At 40.2% G+C, this 19,403-nt stretch overlaps 1 protein-coding gene across 2 annotated transcripts; it reads right to left on the bottom strand.

The window, feature by feature from the left end:
* Window positions 1-1,563: 1,563 nt before the first annotated feature.
* Window positions 1,564-18,762, bottom strand: LOC131248083 (casein kinase II subunit beta-1-like). Of its 2 annotated transcripts, none has more exons than XM_058248131.1 (5): window positions 18,218-18,762; window positions 17,504-17,728; window positions 5,310-5,419; window positions 5,051-5,216; window positions 1,564-2,195 (listed from the first exon to the last, which is right to left on the bottom strand). In XM_058248131.1, exons 1-5 carry the CDS (start codon window positions 18,450-18,452, stop codon window positions 2,065-2,067), a joined length of 867 nt encoding a protein of 288 aa, XP_058104114.1. In that variant the 5' UTR covers window positions 18,453-18,762; the 3' UTR covers window positions 1,564-2,064. The 2 variants fall into 2 exon arrangements, with proteins under 2 accessions (XP_058104114.1, XP_058104115.1); XM_058248132.1 differs by having other exon boundaries at window positions 17,504-17,725.
* Window positions 18,763-19,403: the final 641 nt, after the last annotated feature.

Raw genomic sequence — 19,403 nt, 5'->3', positions numbered from 1 at the left:
CTAATCTTTAACGATCGTTTATGAGAAATTGATTCTAGCGTTGGTGACTTGCCGCAGGCAAGCTGTCCTTGGTCTGACTCGAGGAATCGAAAAGAAAAGAAAAGGTAAAGAAGGTATGTCTCCAAAAAAGAGACTGAAGCAAAGAGAACATCTCTTCAAAAATATGAAATGAATAGAGTCGGTAATTCAGTGCAGTCAGGAACACGATATTCAACACACCGTTACAAATGCCAAATATGTTTTGTTTATACCAGAGTTCCAGAGCTATGTTACCAGATGAGGAATTGCGAAATTGGCTCGTTATCACCTTGGTTTTGTTTGCCGAAACTTTATGGACCTAGAAATAGGAAATCAGGTAGCTTTCTTTCCCAAACTAGATTCCAAAACTCATACCTGTTAACTTTTGAAAGGAATTAAATTCTCATAGGAGATCTTTTGGATAGATATGTCTCATTAATTAAAGCCATCACAAAGACTTCTATTTCCCCCCTCTGAATATTTGACCTTTTTTAACTCCTGCTTCTACCATTGCTTTATTCAAACGGATTGGAGGATCGACCACCAACTGCGATTTGATACACAAGTCATTCATTCTAGGGCACAGTATGAAAGACCGATTGGTACACCCTGCTATGTGTACAGTGGAGAGATGGCTACAGCTTCCATGAAATCATCTCACTGCTCACCGTCCTCTTCAGAAACTCATAAACGATCCTTTCGTTTCAACATAATTACTAAACCACCCAGTTACCGCCTTTTTGAAGAAAAAAGAGTGGGGATCCTGCAAAATCCGGGTTGATCGTAATGCTGATTTTGGAGGGGGCCATGCCCTCAAAGCTAAAGCAGCACTTTTTACCCTGCTAAATCATAACTGGGTTTGTTTTAGATTATTTTTTTTTCAAATACATGAGTGTGATTCCCGTGAAGGAAAGCCGCTCCATCATGGGTAATCCAATGAGGGCGTGGAACCCAACAAAGTCAGGATTAGGCAAATCCCAATTTCGCAGGATGCCCCACCCAAACGGATCCTTGGCTAACCATTCCATGATTATGGAATGCACAAGCCCACAGACAGCAAACCGGATTTATGTAAAAATGCAAACTGTGACGACCTCACTTGCACAAACTGAAAACCAGAGTATGCAATGAATAATCAACAGGTCAAGGCAGCTCACGATGATTCCCTGGAGCCTCATTGTCCAAGAAACCCAACAATGAAAAGAAAAAATCAACCATGAATTTCAACACCCACGATAGAGAAGGCATAACATGATCAGAGACCATGAGAACCTGCATCCAGTATGAGTTGTTGTTTCTACACCCAATGAATCCAGATGCAATCAAATGCCCTGAAGGACACCATATATCCAAGTGATTTGAGGTAATAAAAGCCTATCAAGCAAAATGTGAAATTTTCAGTTTCATGCACAACCATGAAGAACAAAAGCTTGAAAAATGAAAAAGAGACGAAGCAACTCTCCCAATCTGAGGCATGTCTACCATAAAGCAGTTCCGAAGTGCACATTGCACGTGCATGGAGATTTTACAAGAAAATCAGGAACATGGGCATCCAAAAAGGAAATAAAGCAACTCTGAAGACCATCTACAGTATTTCAGTTTCGTGGTACAGATCCATTTTACAAGAAAATAAGGAAAACAGGCAAATTAAAAATCTGGGCAAATGCAAATGTTGGGGATTATCGTGGATATTGGGTACACAAACGTGTGAAATAAAATATCCAAAAGGAAACCCAACCAACAACCCCACAATGCATGGCGCTCTGAATTCTCAACCATTGAAAGCTTACAAGGCTCTGTAAATAGTGAATACAGATAAATTAAAAAAGAAGCTACAGCTGGACAAGTAATCAATTCGCTTTCCAAATATTTCCAAAAAATATTTAAGGGGCGTGGTTGCATTTTCCAGCCTCTTCTGAACTTGTGTGCCAGGGTGGAACTCATAAGACAAGGAACTGCTCCTCATCAATAGAAGCAAGCATAAAAATTGAAACTTTTGTGAATTCTTACCCAATGACATGTGGTGGACTAACCAACGCAAACCTTTCAAGGCTTGTGAATCTTGAAGCCAAATATTCTTGGAACATAGCTCTGAGACGCCTTCTGTGGCTTGAGGTGACCATAGGTCATCATGAACAGGTGAGGAAATGTGGTGCCAAAATAAGCTCCATCGATGTCGATGTCAGAGTCAAGAAAATTTTCACAACAGAAAGCACAAACCATACAGTAATATGAGGTAACAAGGATGAAGAATCAACCAAGCATCCTGGTTTTGTTTGCCATTTTATGCATGGATGTCTACACAACATGAATCATCTCCATGCGTGCATATGCATGTATTATCTATTTATCTAATACAAATATCAAGGATAATATCTCCCAATAATGTGAAAAGTAACCTACATGATGCTAGCTACACCCCATCAATAATGAGGGGCTAGCCCCAAAGTAGCTACTCAAATTCTTTCCAGTCCTAAATGAAATGCAAGGAATTGCATTTCATCTAGGGGTTGGACATCATTAGAAATGTCCTACCTACATTACTGCCCATTTCCTCCATGATGATCATCATCATCAACAGCAACACCGTCATCAATCATCACCATAGCATTTTTCTGGCCACTTGGGATTTAGATTTATATTTATGAATCCTATTTTGCCAATCATTCCTATCAAAGGCTCCATAACCGTTCTCACCACCTCAGAGACTTGACCAATAATGTCGGAAAAGAAAATAGAAAATATGAAAGGATACAGGGAGGCTATGGTATTGGCACAATAAATGTGATGGGGGAAACCATCCTTGATTTTGCTATGGCATACAACCTAGCTCTAGCAAATGCGTCGTTTCAAAAGAGAGATGAATGTTTAATAACTTTCAAAAGTGGATCATATACAAGCCAGATGGACTTTTTTATGCTTCGAAATGAGCAATCAAAATGTATAGACTGCGAGGTGATACCGAGAGAGAGTTTAACTACATAACATAAGTTGACGGTTAGCAATGCTTACATTGAGAGATGAAAGGGAGGGACTGAAATTAATAGGTATCTAAGGCCGATGTGGTGGAATTTAAAAGCAGGGAACAGTGTTTTTAGTATAAATTAATGGAAAAGTGGAATGTCGAGACGTGACTTTATCTTATGTGCAATGGAATGGTGAAGTGCTGGGGAACGTGTTGAGAAATGTTTGAGGAATATTTAGTTAGGAAAGCCACTCGTATAAGGAAACTTGGTGGTGGAATAATGAGGTCCAAAAGGCTATTTAGTGAGAAACGAACGTGTTTCAAGACCTAGCAAGGGGCTAGAAGTGAGGAAACTTTAGAATAATTTATAAGCACCAAAAAGAATGCTAAGAAAGCAGTGAGGCTAAACATGAGGCATATTTTTTTATTTTTTATTTTTGAAAGGTAACAATATTTTATTAGAAAAAGAAAAGCCAAAGATGGAAATCTCAGGCAAATGACACTGAGGATGATTAATGCAAAGAAGAAAGGTTCCACTCATTGAGGGCCTTTGTGCTTGAGGGCCAACCCATTACATCTAACTATGCCCTTTGATGCCCTTCCACTTCGCTTTCAGAAGCACCAATTATTCCTTGCCCTCCATAAACTTAAGGTATACAATGATCTATACAATAGATTGGGGGTACAAGAGAAGGTGAGAAAAAATGTCTTCAAACTTGCAAAACGAGAGAGGGGAAGAGTAGAGACCTGGATCATGTAGATGCATGGAGAGCAATGACCGGGGGTATTAACCATGGACAATGAGATCAGTGAAAAGGTGGAGAAGTTATTTTCAGAACTTGTTAAATGATGACCACTTTGAGAGCTTAGGGATAAAAGGAATCATGACTCAAATGAGGTTAGAGGCCATGGATACTTTCCAGGGATTATGATATTTGAAGTGAAAGAACCTTGAGATAGACATAAATAGGAAAGGCACTAAGTCTGGGCAGTAAACCAGTAGAGTTTTGGAAGTGCATGAGATATTGGTTTATTTTGGTTGACAAATTTGTTTAACAAAATTGTATGATGGAAAAAAAAAAAATGCAAGATGAATGGAAGGAAAGTATTGTTGTACATATCTACAAGAATAAAGGAGACGTACAAAGCTCCACTAACTATTGTGGGATTGAACTTATTAAGTCATACTATGGAACTTTGGGCAAGAGCGAGTATCATGGGATTAAACTTAAGTCATATTATGAAACTGTGGGGGAGTGACTATCGTGGGATTAAACTTATACTATGAAACTTTAGGAGAAAGCCTATTGTGGGATTAGTAGAAATGAGGATTTACTTAAGATTGATGACAGAAAAGTACCAGGATACAAAATGAATACATCTGAGGAAACTTGGGAGTAGCACCAATAGATAATAAAAGAGGAAGTATACTTGGATGGTTTGGTCAAGAGCAGCAGAGACTAAGAACTGCACCTGTAAGGAATAATGAGTTGGTTCAAGTTGAAGGCATTAAAAGGGCATTGGGAAGGCCCAAAAGGATGTGAGTGGATGTATTGTGAAAAGATTTCATGACATATGCTTCAACTGAGGAATGAGGATACTGAAATGGTAGAACAGCTTGAATAGCCGACCCCGATAAGATTGAATATCAGATGATGATTATTATTATTGTTAGGACTGGTTGTAGGCTCCTCCAGATGATGGTCATTTCCTCCATTTTTCAGTCCAACATAGTCATTGAAACGTACCATTATGGTATCTGAACGTTAATATAGGCTGCTAATTTAAGATAATTCAATCCCAAGCCATTCTCAACAGATCACCTTCCAACTCTTCCATGAATGGGTGGGAACCAGTTGCTAGATGACCTTCAGTGCGTTGCTATAAAAGAAATGCATTTGGCAGAAGTTCATAGTTAAGTGTAAAAATTAATGCATGAAAGAAAGATGTGCAGCATGCCACATATTTTATTCAATGTTGCTAACATGGATGCATGATAAATGCAACTGTTGGGGATGCGTCCAATAAAAAAAGGTTTGCATAGAAATTAGTGAGATGAAAGGATACTGCCTTGGTACTTGGATCTTGGATAATAAATATCTTCACATTTTGGACAGTAAATTTTGACAGTACTCGATCGAGGAATATCTGATTGACCGACTGGAAGACAGGGCTGTCCACAGCAGTAAACTCTTGGGCATCTACCAAAATCGTAGTTCTTGTATTTGTCTAGCTGCAGAAGTACCACTTGATAACCTCAGCCAAAATCCTCCACTATGCATAAAGGCAATAGCAACCACAGTTTGAGATTAATACAAGATCTTACCATTGCAGCCATCCCTTTACTGGTTAATATATATCGAACATGAATAAGACCATAGAGCATCTCTGCTGCTGATTCAACCAACTCGTTTTGTTCTTCAGTAAACATATCACCTGTGCAAGTCCATAGTTCACGCATATACTATTAGTTTCTCTTAAGACATGCACAACAGCCAAAACCAATGAACATACATGCAGTCAAACCCGTGTATCGATCACATCTATGAATATGTACATTTCCTTCATAGATTTTTTTTGAATAGCATACACCCCTTTAGCATAAATATGCAGTGCACTGTTTGATTCTATGAGTTAATTTGCAAAGAAGTTTATATTAATTAACAAGAAATACGGCGGTAACATGTTGCTAGAGTGTGGGACTGCGGGTGGTGCCTTCATGGATGCCAATGGAGTACTAAAACCATGGGATAAGTAATGAATGTTACCTTTATTGAATACACGCCATTATCATGCCAGAGCTATTTGGGGCCTTGTGATAAGTTAACTTACTTTCTCATTGGCTTATGTACCTTTTCCATCCTTAATACTGCTCCTCTAACCCATCTCATCATCAACATCTTCATTGGAGCCTTGTCCTAGTTATTTGGGGTCGGCTTTACGTATCCTATTCACAAATCCTTCCCGTCTATAGATACATCCTCTATGTGTAAAAAGGCATTCATATCCCTCCACACCATCTCGATCCGAATCCTTTGAGATCTTCCTCTCATCCTATTTTCAAGCCCCTCCTCACCAAAGATATTGATGGGGACATCCCGCGCATACGTGCACGCACGCCGCCTCACCTACGCACGTACGCACAGAGTAGGAGGGCCCCACCATCGATCTGTCTCGATGACGACGTCCAGGGAGGGCTTCCTACCTAGAAGACGAAGTTTGGTTCAAAAGATTGGGCCCGATAATCAAGAAAAGCCCATCATGAGATCTCATGATTGTGGCCCACTCATCGGATTGATTTCATGTTTTAGGTTTTGTTTATTGTTATTATTTAGAACATTATGAACGATTTAGATTTCTCTGTTTGGTTTTTATTTTAGTTTACTTCATCGCCAAGTAATAGGTTGCGCATATGGTGCGAGTTTTGGGGTATAAGATTTTTCCTATAAATAGGCACCCCTTGTAGTTCTTTTGATTGATTGAAGTTAATAAAAAAATTCCTGCTTTATTTTTTTGCTTTCTTCGTGAGTTGTGGAAGAATTCAAAAGTGGGTACGAAGCCCTCCCTTTTCGAAGAGCTAACTACCGTGGTGCGAAGCCACATCGATCCCGATTTACACAAATCCTCCATCATCTTTTTTTCCATCTTCCCCCACCATCCGTACTTCGAATTCGTCCTTTTGTTGCATCAGATTTCTTCATTACAGCAGGTTTCCAGATTTCGGCCCGCAAGCGAGCTGAAACTTCGGCAGAGCACCACGCACAAACCGTACATCAAATCAAGCTGAGATTTGGAGGTTTTGGAGACCATCCCTGGCCGACCAGGGCTAAGGTGGCCTTTTTCTGAATAATGGGCCCCACACACGTGCGGCCGAGATCACACGCACGTCCGTCTGGCCATTGTTGCTGTCCACACGCAGGATCGTCTTTTGGCTCAAGTTTTTATCCTTTTTTATCCTCTCATAGCCGTTTTTATGAATCCTAGCCCTCGATTACGTTTTCCCTAAGTTATTTGCCAATTTTCTTACCATAGGGTTCCCCGAATTGGAATTTCTGAATCCCTTGGATTAGGGACTGATTACTATGCATATGTGGATGATTATTTGTTATCTTTGAGTATTGTTTGGTTCATAATTTTTATTGATCCAGCCCTATCATGTATAGGCCTGGACCCGCATAGATTCCCCTTAATTGAATGTTTGGACTTTCATGTGGGATATGGAATTTGTGTAATTGTTTTTAAACTAACGTGATCTTAAGCCTGAAATCTCGCATATCATATTTAATTTTCATGTCCTGCATCAAATTTGGTATCAGAGTCTAGGGTTCTTGTAGGGGAATTCACCACATATTTAGGGTTTAGTTTCTTTGAGTCATTCATGCATCCAGTCCATCATATATAGCTGCTAAAAAACCATAGTCCCTGATATATATATAGCTGAATTTTCGTAATGGTGTGTAGTATCCTTCATATAGAGTCTCGTAGGGTCATTTAGTTTTTGGACGCATATAGTCGTCATAGAAAGTCCTTAGGTTGAGTTAGCCAGTGTATGCCCACACATACGGGTCGTGGTTTTGGCTTGCACCCTACACTAAACAAGGAGCAACTGCTAGAGTCAATGAACAAGTTGTCCCAGCAAATCGAGAATTTGGGTAAGTGTTATGAACAATATATAGACCAACGCTTTGATCAATTTGATGCACGCATTACCCAACTAAAGGCCTCCGCCAGGACAAATCCCAGCATTGGAGTAGATGTCCAATCTCAGGCAGGTGGCCAGAAGGATAGACCAATGAATAAAGGTGGCCAAGGAATCAGTCATGGGCATGCACCCGTGCACCCACCTCAACAGGGGCATCAAGACCACTATTTTGAGTGGCACAACACGTACGGCCTTGTGGCTAGAGAGAATGCCCCAGAGGCTAGTATAGAGTTACCCACTGAGGCCATTCCGGTAGTAGATGAGTTTCGTGATGTCTTTCCTAATGATCTACCGGATGAGTCTCCCCCTAGGAGGGATATAGAGCACACCAGAACATGGGACACCGTGATACCTACAACCGACTTTGCGTTTAATAGTTCTGTCGATAGGTCCACAGGTCTGTCCTTATGAAGTCGTTACTGGCTATAAACCTGAGAAACCTATTAATCTTGTCCATATGTCACTGTCCCATAGGCCGTCAGAGCCTGCAGAGTCTTTTGTGCATCACATTCATTCATGGCATCAAGAAATCAGGGAGAAGATCACTACTAGTAATGAAAATTACAAATTTTCTGCAGACCAACATAAATGTTTCAAAGAATTCAATGTAAGGGACTCTGTGATGGTCCGCATCAAGCCCGAGCGGTATCCTCCGGGGGCCATTCGTAAGTTACACGTGCGTAGTGCTGGACCCGTCAAAATTATAAAACGAAACGGTCTTAATGCGTATGTGGCAAATCCTCTACCTTTCATGGGAATTAGTTCCACATTCAATGTGGATGATCTAGTTGCATTTCAAGGGGCCATTGATGCATTGTCTAGCCTTTCGCCTAACCATCCTGATTCATCAGACCTTTCCATTGATCCATGGCCTCCTCCCGACCCATTTTCCCAGCCTCTACCTCCTATACCTACCTGTCCTGACCCATCTTCTCAGCTTCTACGTCCTATACCTACCCTTCCTGACCCATTTTTCCAGCCTCTACGTCCCATAACTACCCGTCCCGACCCATTTTCCCTGCCTCTACCTCCCATACCTACCCGTCCCAACCCATTTTCTCAGCCTCTACCTCTCATGCCTATTCTTCCTGATATTTCTTCTCAGTCACTCCCTCCTATACCTAACCTTCACACATTCAGAGAGGAAATAGAAGATATCCTGGACCATCAAATAGTTTTAACGTCGGACGGCAAGTTTCAGAAGTACCTGGTCAAGTGAAAGTCATGCCCAGCTTCAGACAGCACGTGGCTCACTGCGGAGGAGCTTCAGAGACTTGATCTTGACGTCCTGAAGTGGTTCAGGAGTTTTATTTCGCCAGTGGTGAAATCTTCGCAGCCGAGGAGAATTGATGGGGACATCTCGCGCATACGTGCACATACACCGCCACACCTACGCACGGAGTAGGAGGGCCCCACTATCGATCTGTCTCGATGACGACGTCCAGGGAGGGCCTCCTACCTAGAAGACGAAGTTTAGTTCAAAAGATTGGGCCCGATAATCATGAAAAGCCCATCATGGAATCTCATGATCGTGGCCCACTCGTCGGATTGATTTCATATTTTAGGTTTTGTTTATTGTTATTATTTAGAATATTGTGAACGCTTTAGATTTCTCTGTTTGGTTTTTATTTTAGTTTACTTCATCGCCAAGTAATAGGTTGCGCATATGGTGCGAGTTTTGAGGTATAAGATTTTTCCTATAAATAGGCACCCCTTGTAGTTCTTTTGATTTATTGAAGTTAATAAAAAATTTCCTGCTTTATTTTTCTGCTTTCTTCGTGAGTTGTGGAAGAATTCAAGAGTGGGTGTGAAGCCCTCCCTTTTCGAAGGGCTAACTACCGCGGTACGAAGTCACATCAATCCCGATTCACCCTCATCCTCCATCATCTTTTTTTCCATCTTCCTCCACCATCCGTACTTCGAATTCGTCCTTTTGTTGCATCAGATTTCTTCATTACAGCAGGTTTCCAGATTTCGGCCCGCAGGCGAGCTGAAACTTTGGCGGAGCACCACGCACAAACCGTACATCGGATCGAGCTGAGATTTGGAGGTTTGGAGACCATCCCTGGCCGACCAGGGCCAAGGTGACCTTTTTCTGAATAGTAGGCCCTACACACGTGCGGCCAGGATCACACGCACATTCGTCTTGCCATTGTTGCTGTCCACACGCGGGATCGTCTTTGGCTCAGGTTTTTATACTCTTTTATCATCTCATAGCCGTTTTTCATGAATCCTAGGCCTCGATTACGTTTTTCCTAAGTTATTTGCCAATTTTCTTACCTTAGGGTTCCCCGAATTGGAATTTCTGAATCCCTTGGATTATGGACTGATTACTATGCATGCGTGGATGATTATTTGTTATCTTTGAGTATTGTTTGGTTTATAATTTTTATTGATCCAGCCCTATCATGTGTAGGCCTAGACCCGCATAGATTCCCCTTAATTGAATGTTTGGACTTTCATGTAGGATATGGAATTTGTGTAATTGTTTCTGAACTAACGTAATCTTAAGCCTGAAATCTCGCATATCATATTTAATTTTCATGTCCTGCATCAGATATCTCCAGACTTTGTTATGCATGAAAAAACCATCTCAAGTTGCTCTCCATCATTTTATCTTTTATTTGCCATTACTGCTAGGCTAATTTGAATGGCATCATTCTTAATTCTATCTTTCATAATCCTCCATACATGCATCTCAAAATCCTCATATCCACAGCATTTATCATGTTTTGCCTTCTAATGACCTGAAACCCTGCCCCATAAAGCATAGTGGTTGAAAGAATTTCTTAAAAAGATGGCTGTTGTATTAGTGGAGTCCTCTAGAAAACATTGAAATGAAATTGATTTCCACATTTGTGATGTTTTCCCCTGTTTCTTATTTGTGGAAATCTATTTCCATTTCCATGGTATCCCTTGAAAAGCACCGACTTCCATTTCCTTGAAAGACCTGTTAAATCTAGATTTCCATGGACATGGGAGACGGCTCTTGCTTCTTGATAGTTCGCCTTGTAACATTTAAACAGAAATCACGTGCTAAAACAAACAGGTTAACCTGGATTTTTATCCCACACATTTCCCTTTCCTCTAATGTGAGGTTTGTTTTCCACAACCACATTTTGGTTTCCACCCATCCAAAAAGGCCATAAGTTTTATTGGCGTGTGGTGACCACACATCAGTCCAATGGCACATTTTCACCTCATCCAACCTCATTCATGACATGCATCCACCCTCTCCTCTGGCAATATCTGATTCAATGGTGTCCAATTTTATTTATTTATTTATGTAAACTTCATACACAGTATTTATACAATATCCGGGCACCATAGCAGCCCAATCTGATGCAGTCCAAAGTGGACCACGTTCATGGAACTGCCGGGGCCCATCTACTGGGCCCCACATATCGCACAAAATGTATTGAGGTCTAGTCTAGGGTCCTGGTCTTAGAAGAGATGCAGCATTACAAGCTATTCATAGAAGTGGTATACTATTAAGTTTCGTACGTGACGTAACACCGGAGAGTTCGATCCTGGGTCAGGATGAACATTGGTGGCATGCTTAACACATTCAAGTCGGACAGGAAATGGTGTTTCCAGCAGCAGACGGGGGACTAATGCATAAGAACCTGCCATTGGGATGGGAACAACAACTGGAAACAGCTTCTAATACCCCATAGGCTGAGGAGCAAGAGGAGTCTGCCCGAAGAGGGGCTCGCGTCTGATTAGCTAGTTGGTGAGGCAATAGCTTACCAAAGTGATGATCAGTAGCTGTCTGAGAGGATGATCAGCCACACCGATTTAATGGACTGTTTTGGAGTTTATTTGCAAGAGTTCAATGACTACGAACATAGTTTAACAGACGTTTCGGAGTTTCTTTGCAAACATTTTAGGGTAGAAGATCATTTGGGTGGACACACTCAAATGGCAGTTGGGGTATAGGCATGCAATTAGCCTCTTTATATAGTGAATTGATTGTAATAGAACCTCTTTATATATCGACCACAGACTATTCGAGGGATCAATTGCTGTTCTGTAAGAGTCCTCTTAAAGAGGGACCCGCTATAAAAGGGAGTTTATTGGTGAGATTTTGGGATGAGAAAACAATAAGATAATGCGTTTTTTGCTATAACATAGAATCTGAATAAGATCCTCCTAGAAAGTAGAATGAGGAACAGGTTTTGACTTGCATTTGTATTTGTTTTTTTTACTTGCATTTGTATTGGTCAAATGGGCCCCAAATAAGTGTTGCCATGTGAGTGGTGGTTGCTAAATATGTAGGGTAGAATTATTTTTGGGGATATTGATGGAATTTGTTGCTTTACTTACAAGTCATCATTTAGAGTGCTAATAGGGAATTGTTTGCTCTCTTAAGTCTCCATATGCTGCGTTTTGATTGGTTCTTAGATATTAGTTGATAGGAGTCCAAATAAGGGCCTTAGGCCAACAGTTCTCTCTTATAGTCAGAGCATTGTAAAAACAATGGATGATGGATGGTTGACGAATAAAACTTTGTTTCTCCCTATTCCTACAAGTTAAACTCTAAAACAACCCTACCGGAAAATCCAACTTCCATGCCTCTTCAATTGCAAGTCTTCTTTCATATCCAGCACCATATGGATCCTGTCATATCTCCATGCTGATGCCTCTATCAATCATTTTGATGCAACTACTTCTTAATTTTGAATGCAAAGTCTTGGGTCTAAACCTAGCTTATGTACCAAAAAAAAAAAAAATCAATTTTGAATGATGAAAGATATGCCATTATAGATGCTACATTGCTGGTATTAACTTTGACCATGATTTGGCCAAAATTCCCTAAAGCTCTTGAATTTTCCATGGACCCTTTCTTTTTTTTTAAAAGTATAACATAAAAGGGTCTCTAGTGATATAAGAAAAGACTTGAGGACCTATGGTTTAACTGAAGATATGGTCCTGGATAGAGTGGAATGGCATATAAGGATTCATGTAGGCTCTAGCTGACCCAATTAGTTGGGATACGGCTTAGATGATGATGATGATGATGAAGAAGAAATGGTTCTCTTGATAATAATTATGACCAAATTTATGACCAAATCCACATGGGATCCCTTGTTCTTTAAGGGCAACATGCGATCCAATTTAGGAATGCATTGTTAGCAAAACAGTCTCACTTGGCTATCAGAAAAGTGATGATGACATCTGTTTAGAGTGCACCAAACTCCATGTGCATGGTTTTTGCATCTTTGAAGACCCCACACTGGGTAGGTGCATGTGGGTTGTGTATTGTGGAGTTCTAGACCGTTGGATCAAGTGGACGCGTCGATCGTACCATTGGATCAAGTGTATCGGGCCGTTTGACCACTTCTGTTCGTGGCCCGCCTCGATCGTGGGCGCTCTAGGACTTGGATATCTTAGTTTTATTTTACTTCATTAGGATTTAGTTTATTTTGGGTTTTATTTTATTTTATGCAAGAAAGGGCTAAGTAGGCCCATTTTAAACTTTGAAAACACCTTTTTGCAAAAGTTTCTTTCATTAAGGGTACTTTTGTAATTTTTTTAAAAAAAAACAACAAAAACAAAAACAAAACACACCCTTCTTTCCTTTATAAGCCTGGGTGTGTGAACCCCTTAAGAGTTAATGAACATTGCAAATACTCCTTGAAAAGAAAAACTCTCTTTGAGCTCTCTCTTGTGAATGGAGGGTTGGGGGTGTGACGCCTTCCATGTTTTGGAGTGAATCCAAGGTGATATTGTTCTTTTTTCTTGTTCTAGTTGTTGATTTCATCTTCTCTCTTGACCACCAACTTCTTCTCAAAGCCTTTCTTCATCTCTCATCTCTACACAAACCCTAACTACTCAAGCATCAAGCCACCCAACCCAAACAACCCTAGGGTACGAACCACCCGTCCATACTGCACGTACGGCCATACTGTACAGATCTCCCCCTTCTCCCCATCAACCTCTCCCATCTCCAATCCCTAATCCCCTCATCCTAAACCCTAAACCCCCAATTCGTTTCCCTCTTCCAGAAACACTAATCTGACCCAAAACCATAGATTTCCCTAATCTTCTACAACCTTAGCCTTCAAAACCTTATTTCCCAAATTTCTACCAATCCTAAACCTTTATTTTATCAAACCCTAACTATAGACCTATACTTTTAAACCCTAATTGATTCAATTGAATTCGTATTGCGTGTGGACGATCCCTATGCTATATGGAAGTTCCAACTTCCATGGGTCTAGTGATTAATACTTATAAATCACCGTTGTGGGGCATGTGATATCTTATTTCTCATAGTTACGACAGCTGAATTTTCTGTAATTTGTGATTAGTTGGCAAATTTTAGATCTTGATTTGCCTATTACATCCATTATTTGGTTCCTATTACATATCATGCTAGGTTAGGCATTAATCCTACATCAAAAAGCATGTTTGATAAACGCATAAAAATGAGTTCATCTCACTTTAGTCAACAGTAATTATGTGTTAGAGATCTTGATACATAATGAGATCATGTTAACAGTAATTATGTATTAGCAATCAAGATATCTAATACACTACCTGATAACTAAAATCAGATGAACTCATTTCAAGTGTTTGCCAAACAGGACCCAATATCATCTCATGCATTCTTTGGAACACCGACTGTTGCCATTAGTGTACTGAACCATGTGTGTGGAACTTCTTTTTTTTTTGGACAAATGACAATAATTTTATTAAGAAAACCCGCGAAAGCAGGCGCTTGGCGTCTCCCCGTTCATCTGGAAATACCTAGCTCCCCCCAAGTACATTTGTTTCGGCTGGCTGGTGGGCCGAAATAGAATTCTTACCATTGATAACCTTTCTAAGAGGGGCATGCAGATCGTTAACGTCTGCCTCTGCTATATGCGTGAGGCCGAGTCCGTGAATCACCTGCTGGTTCACTGCTCGTTTATTTCTCAAATCTAGGCTGATTTCTGTCAGAGTTTCTCGATCAGTTGGTGCTTTCCATATTCGGCTTCCAATCTTCCTTAATCCCGGCATGTTCTCAAGCTTGACAAGAATAGATCTATCATCTGGCGCATGGCTATTCTTGCTATCTGGTGGTCCATTTGGGAAGAAAGGAATGAAAGATGTTTTAACGATACTTCTTCAACGGTTAGGGCAGTGGGGTCCAAAGCTAAAAGAATGTTGATCGAATGGGCTAACAATGTTAAGGACTTACATAAGTATAATCTTAGTTTTCTAGGGTGCTAGGGGCTTTCTGCTACCTCAGCAGATCTGCTCCTCTTTTCTGCTTTCTGTTTTTCTTGTTTTCTTTGTTCCTTTTCTGCTTTCAGTTTAATGAAATTGTTGCTTTTTAAAAATTTATAATTTTAAAAAAAAAAAAAAAAGAAGAAGAAGAAGAAGAAGAAGAAAGCAAGTGCTTGGCGGGAAAAGAATACAAAAAGGAAATCCAAACGGATTACATCCCAAAAAAGGAATAGATATTACAATCATCAACAGCTTCCACTAGGCAAGCCCATCCAATCACTTAGTTCCACCTTTATATCCCATAAGTTACCCACCACAAGGCCAAGAGGGTGAGGAGCCAAACCACCTTGCCTTCCTTCCCAACCCCACTACCATGCCAAGCCCATAAGAGATCACCAATACATCTTGGCATAACCCACGGGATGTTAAATAAAGTGAGAAAATATTCCACAGCTTTAGGGCAAAGGGACAATGGATAAACAGGGGGTCTCTAAACTCGGCAACATTCATGCATACGGCAGTTTGAGAAAAATATCAGATGGTGCCATGGTTAGTAATTCAATGAAGAATTGAATAAGTTAAGATAATAATGATAGTAGTAATTAAATGCAAAACTGCATGTCTAAGATTATGATACGTGAACAAACCTTTACATCCCTTCTCACCATCTCCATCCAAGTCCTTGTGGGACTTCCTCGTATTCTTTTACATGAGTTATTTCCAGTCTATGTTGCACTTGACTAAACTTATCTCAATCTTCTCTCCATCATCTTATTTCTTATTAGAACTAATCCTTGGTAGGGGTGTCAATGGTAAATATTCAGGTTCGACACTTGGTGTGTCCATATCCAGCTCCAAGGGAATCAGATTCAGGTACAGGTACAATAAATGAGGTACTGAAACCGAACCTGTTTGGACTTGGACATCCCATTAGCTTATAGCATAAACTAGGACTCGGGTGGACCACAATTATCCAGATCTGGATTCCGGTCCATGCCAGAAACAAGCCTTTTGCAAGGTTTCTAAATGATTAGCATTTTTTTACCAGTAATAAATATTAATTGAATAAAGGATAAAACTTCAAAAAAAAACAAAAAAAAAACAAACATTTTTTAGGTATCTGACGAGTGGCCAAGTTGGGTACACACAACCCAACCCAATTTCTAATCAGATCCAAGTCACCGGACCTGAATCCAACCTGCCTTTATTTATTTGTATTTTTGTTTTGAGATGTGGTGGGAATAGATCCATCCACTAATTTCTGTTTCAAACATTTCGCTGCTTCATTCAGGGGCAAGCTATTGTTTGACTTTTTCCCTGAGATGGTGTTGCACGAGACTGTTGAACTCTCCAAACGTCACATTGAATACTATTTTGCATTAATATGGACAGTTTGAATACATGAACCATAGACTTTCCAGGTCCTAAGATGATCCACTATGTATTTCTGCCCCTGCTTCCATATGGCTTCTGGAGAATAAAGTTTCATTCCAAAGAGTCCATGCAATCTTATAAAAAAAAAAAAGGGAAAAAAGTCAATACTCCAGGAGAGAGTTCATTCCAATGTCTATATTTTGGTCAAAAGAAACTCATCTGGGACTTCAATGGTTAGCAAATGGCCACTGCATGATTCATTCTGTCTAATTCAAATCATACTACATGCTCACATACTAGTAGATCCTGCTAAAAGAGCAGTTTGGCAACATAATTTTTACGCACATCCAACTCCTACCATTGAAACAAATAAGGGGACATTAGAATCATTTTACAAGATCCCATATCCTGCATATGCATTGATGTAACAGAAAATGACCAATAAAAAGAGCACATCCTTCTAAAATCATCGTGTTACCCCGGATTTTTATTTTATATTTTTTAATTGGCAAAGTCAGTTCATTATCAAGCAGAAGAAAGGCAATTACAAAGAATAAACCCCTATCTTAGCTAGCCTATCAGCTAACACATTCTGTCCTAGGAATTAGACTAACTTAGGTCCCTATCAAGGCCACAATTTCCAAATTTCATTGAAAATGAAGAGAACTTTGAACTTCCCACAGCTCCCCTTCTCAGATACCTCTATAAATTGCACAATTGGAGTCCCCCTAAAAAATGATTAGACCAGAGAATGATTCTTTAAAAAGACTCAACCCAGTTAGAGTGATGCATATCCTAAAAATTATAGGTTCCAATGATAGCCTTCTCAGATACCTCAATAAATTGCACAATTGGAGTCCCCCTAAAAAATGATGAGATAAGAGAATGATTCTTTAAAAAGACTCAACCAAGTTAAAGCAATGCATATCCTGAAAATTATGGGCTTCAATGATAGTTTCTTTTGAAGAACAACAGGTTGAAAACATAAAAATTAAAGATAAGGCACTCTTTCTGTGATAAGCAAATAAGGTTGCAGAAATTCTAAATTTGTTTCTAATAGACAATAACATGCATCTGTTTGAGCATGTAACAAATCAATACACTGAGCATAAGTAAATCCACATTCCACAAATATTTCAACAATATTATGAAATTTTAGATGAGTCATGGTAAGGAAAAAACAATTCTATGTATTAAGAGAGAGAGAGAGAGAGAGAGAGAGATCTTACCATGAGAAGATTCAACATCCAAAATCAGATCAAGGGCGTAGTCATAATAAGGAACTTGACTGCTTAGTCCACAAAGATTAAAATCGTCCTGGATATACTCATCATCGACTTCGCAGAAGAACTCATTCCCTCTCAGATTACAAAACCAAGAAATCCAAGATGTGTCGTCCCCGTCGGAACCACTGACGTCTGATTCTTCACTGTCTGTATCAGATTCTTCTGCTGCTAAGGCAAACAACATTCATCATCAGAAAATCTGCCGAGCATGATGACATCAAATTAGAGGTGCAGAATGTGCATGAAAACCCAAAACGATCACTGAAAATTGACAATTCCAATTCAAAACCTACAAGAACAGCATGTAAATCTAACTTCTGTAGCTTTTGTTCCTAGAATCGAATAGGTGCAATTATGTCGAAAATCCAACATGGGTTTCATCAATTACCCAGAAATAAACGCAACCCACCAATAAATACACAAAAATGAAGATAGAGAAGGACAAGAAAAGCAGAACACCGATAATTTATTCTTGGAGAGACAACAATAAGATCCAAAACCCAATGGAAGTTTCAATCAAATACTGGAAAATGACACAAACAGCAAAAAATAAATAAAAAACCAACGGAGCAGTTCTGCTCCTGGAGACATGTCAGTAAGACCGAAAACCTAAGAGTTAATTCATCAATTACGGGAAAGAAACACAATAAAACTAACCATCAGAGCATTTGTTCTTGGCGATGGACGCGGACCGTCCGTCCCTGTGATCCGGCGGCAGCTTCCCAGCAGAGGTGGACGGCACAGACAACCTCTCCTTATCCTTGCCATTCAACCCCTTGGAAGTCGAAGGCGACGATTTCTCGAGGTGCTTGTCCAACGCATCATTGATCCGCTTCCGATCAATAGAAGCAATCTCCGGCCTCGATCCGCCTCCACCTCGATCTCTGTACATGTTGAAATCCTTCTGCTTCCTCACTCTATCTCTCTCCTCGATTCTCCTGCCCTTTGCCCTTTAATGCTGATAGAGAAATCAATCCCCTCTCTCAATAGTCCTCCAATGGCAAACAAAAACAAAGGAAAAAAAAAAACCTAGATTTCAGTTGAGAAGGAGCAGGAAACGAGAAGAAACGGGGATTTGGGGTTTCGAGATCGAGAGAGGGAGAGGGATAAAACGAGGGTATTAAAAAACCCTATATTTTCAGAGCTAGGGATTGGGAGCAAAAAGATAACGAAGAGGGAAGAACTAGTGTTAGGGTTCTGATGGGTGTTTTCGGCTTCCCCGAGAGAGGGAGGGAGAGAGAAGTGGCGTTAAGGTTAAGAAAATGCGCACTACCGGCTCCGGCCAGGTGAACCGGTCGCGAATTTCATACAACACGTTATTCAGGAGCCCGGCTAACAAAAAGCACTATCGGAACCGCAGTGATGCATGTGTGACATTCCCATCTCTCCACCACCTGTTTAGATATTTTTAATACGTGAACGTAAAAGCATAACATAAAAAAATTTCAAGTAGACCAAAACAAAGGAAAGAGTGAAAAGGGTGATATTCATCATTAAAACTTCATCAAGTCCACTGAAGTCTTTTGATCAAGCTGATATTTGTGTTCTCCATTCATCATGGTGGGACTCACTTCATGAACGGGTTGGATGTCATATAAGAACTATGGTGGAGCAGTAAAGGTTCCAGTGGTGGGTTTTTGCGACCACCTTTCCTGTGGTGTAGTCTACTTTGGGTTTTGAATGCGCCTGATTTTATTTTATTTTTTTTAATCAGGTCGCAACATGGGCTGCCTCAACTGATGGACCGAGTGTGATGTAGAGCAGGCTGCAAACGTTATATTGGCAGTTTGGCACAGGTAGACACCGAAAGAAGTAACGTTGGCGGACCTAGTCAGTCAAATCC

This window comes from Magnolia sinica, chromosome 6, assembly GCF_029962835.1.
Source record: "Magnolia sinica isolate HGM2019 chromosome 6, MsV1, whole genome shotgun sequence".
Classification (NCBI taxonomy): domain Eukaryota; kingdom Viridiplantae; phylum Streptophyta; class Magnoliopsida; order Magnoliales; family Magnoliaceae; genus Magnolia; species Magnolia sinica.
Note: the sequence above shows the minus strand (reverse complement) of the source record. Positions and strands in the feature narration are given on the sequence as shown.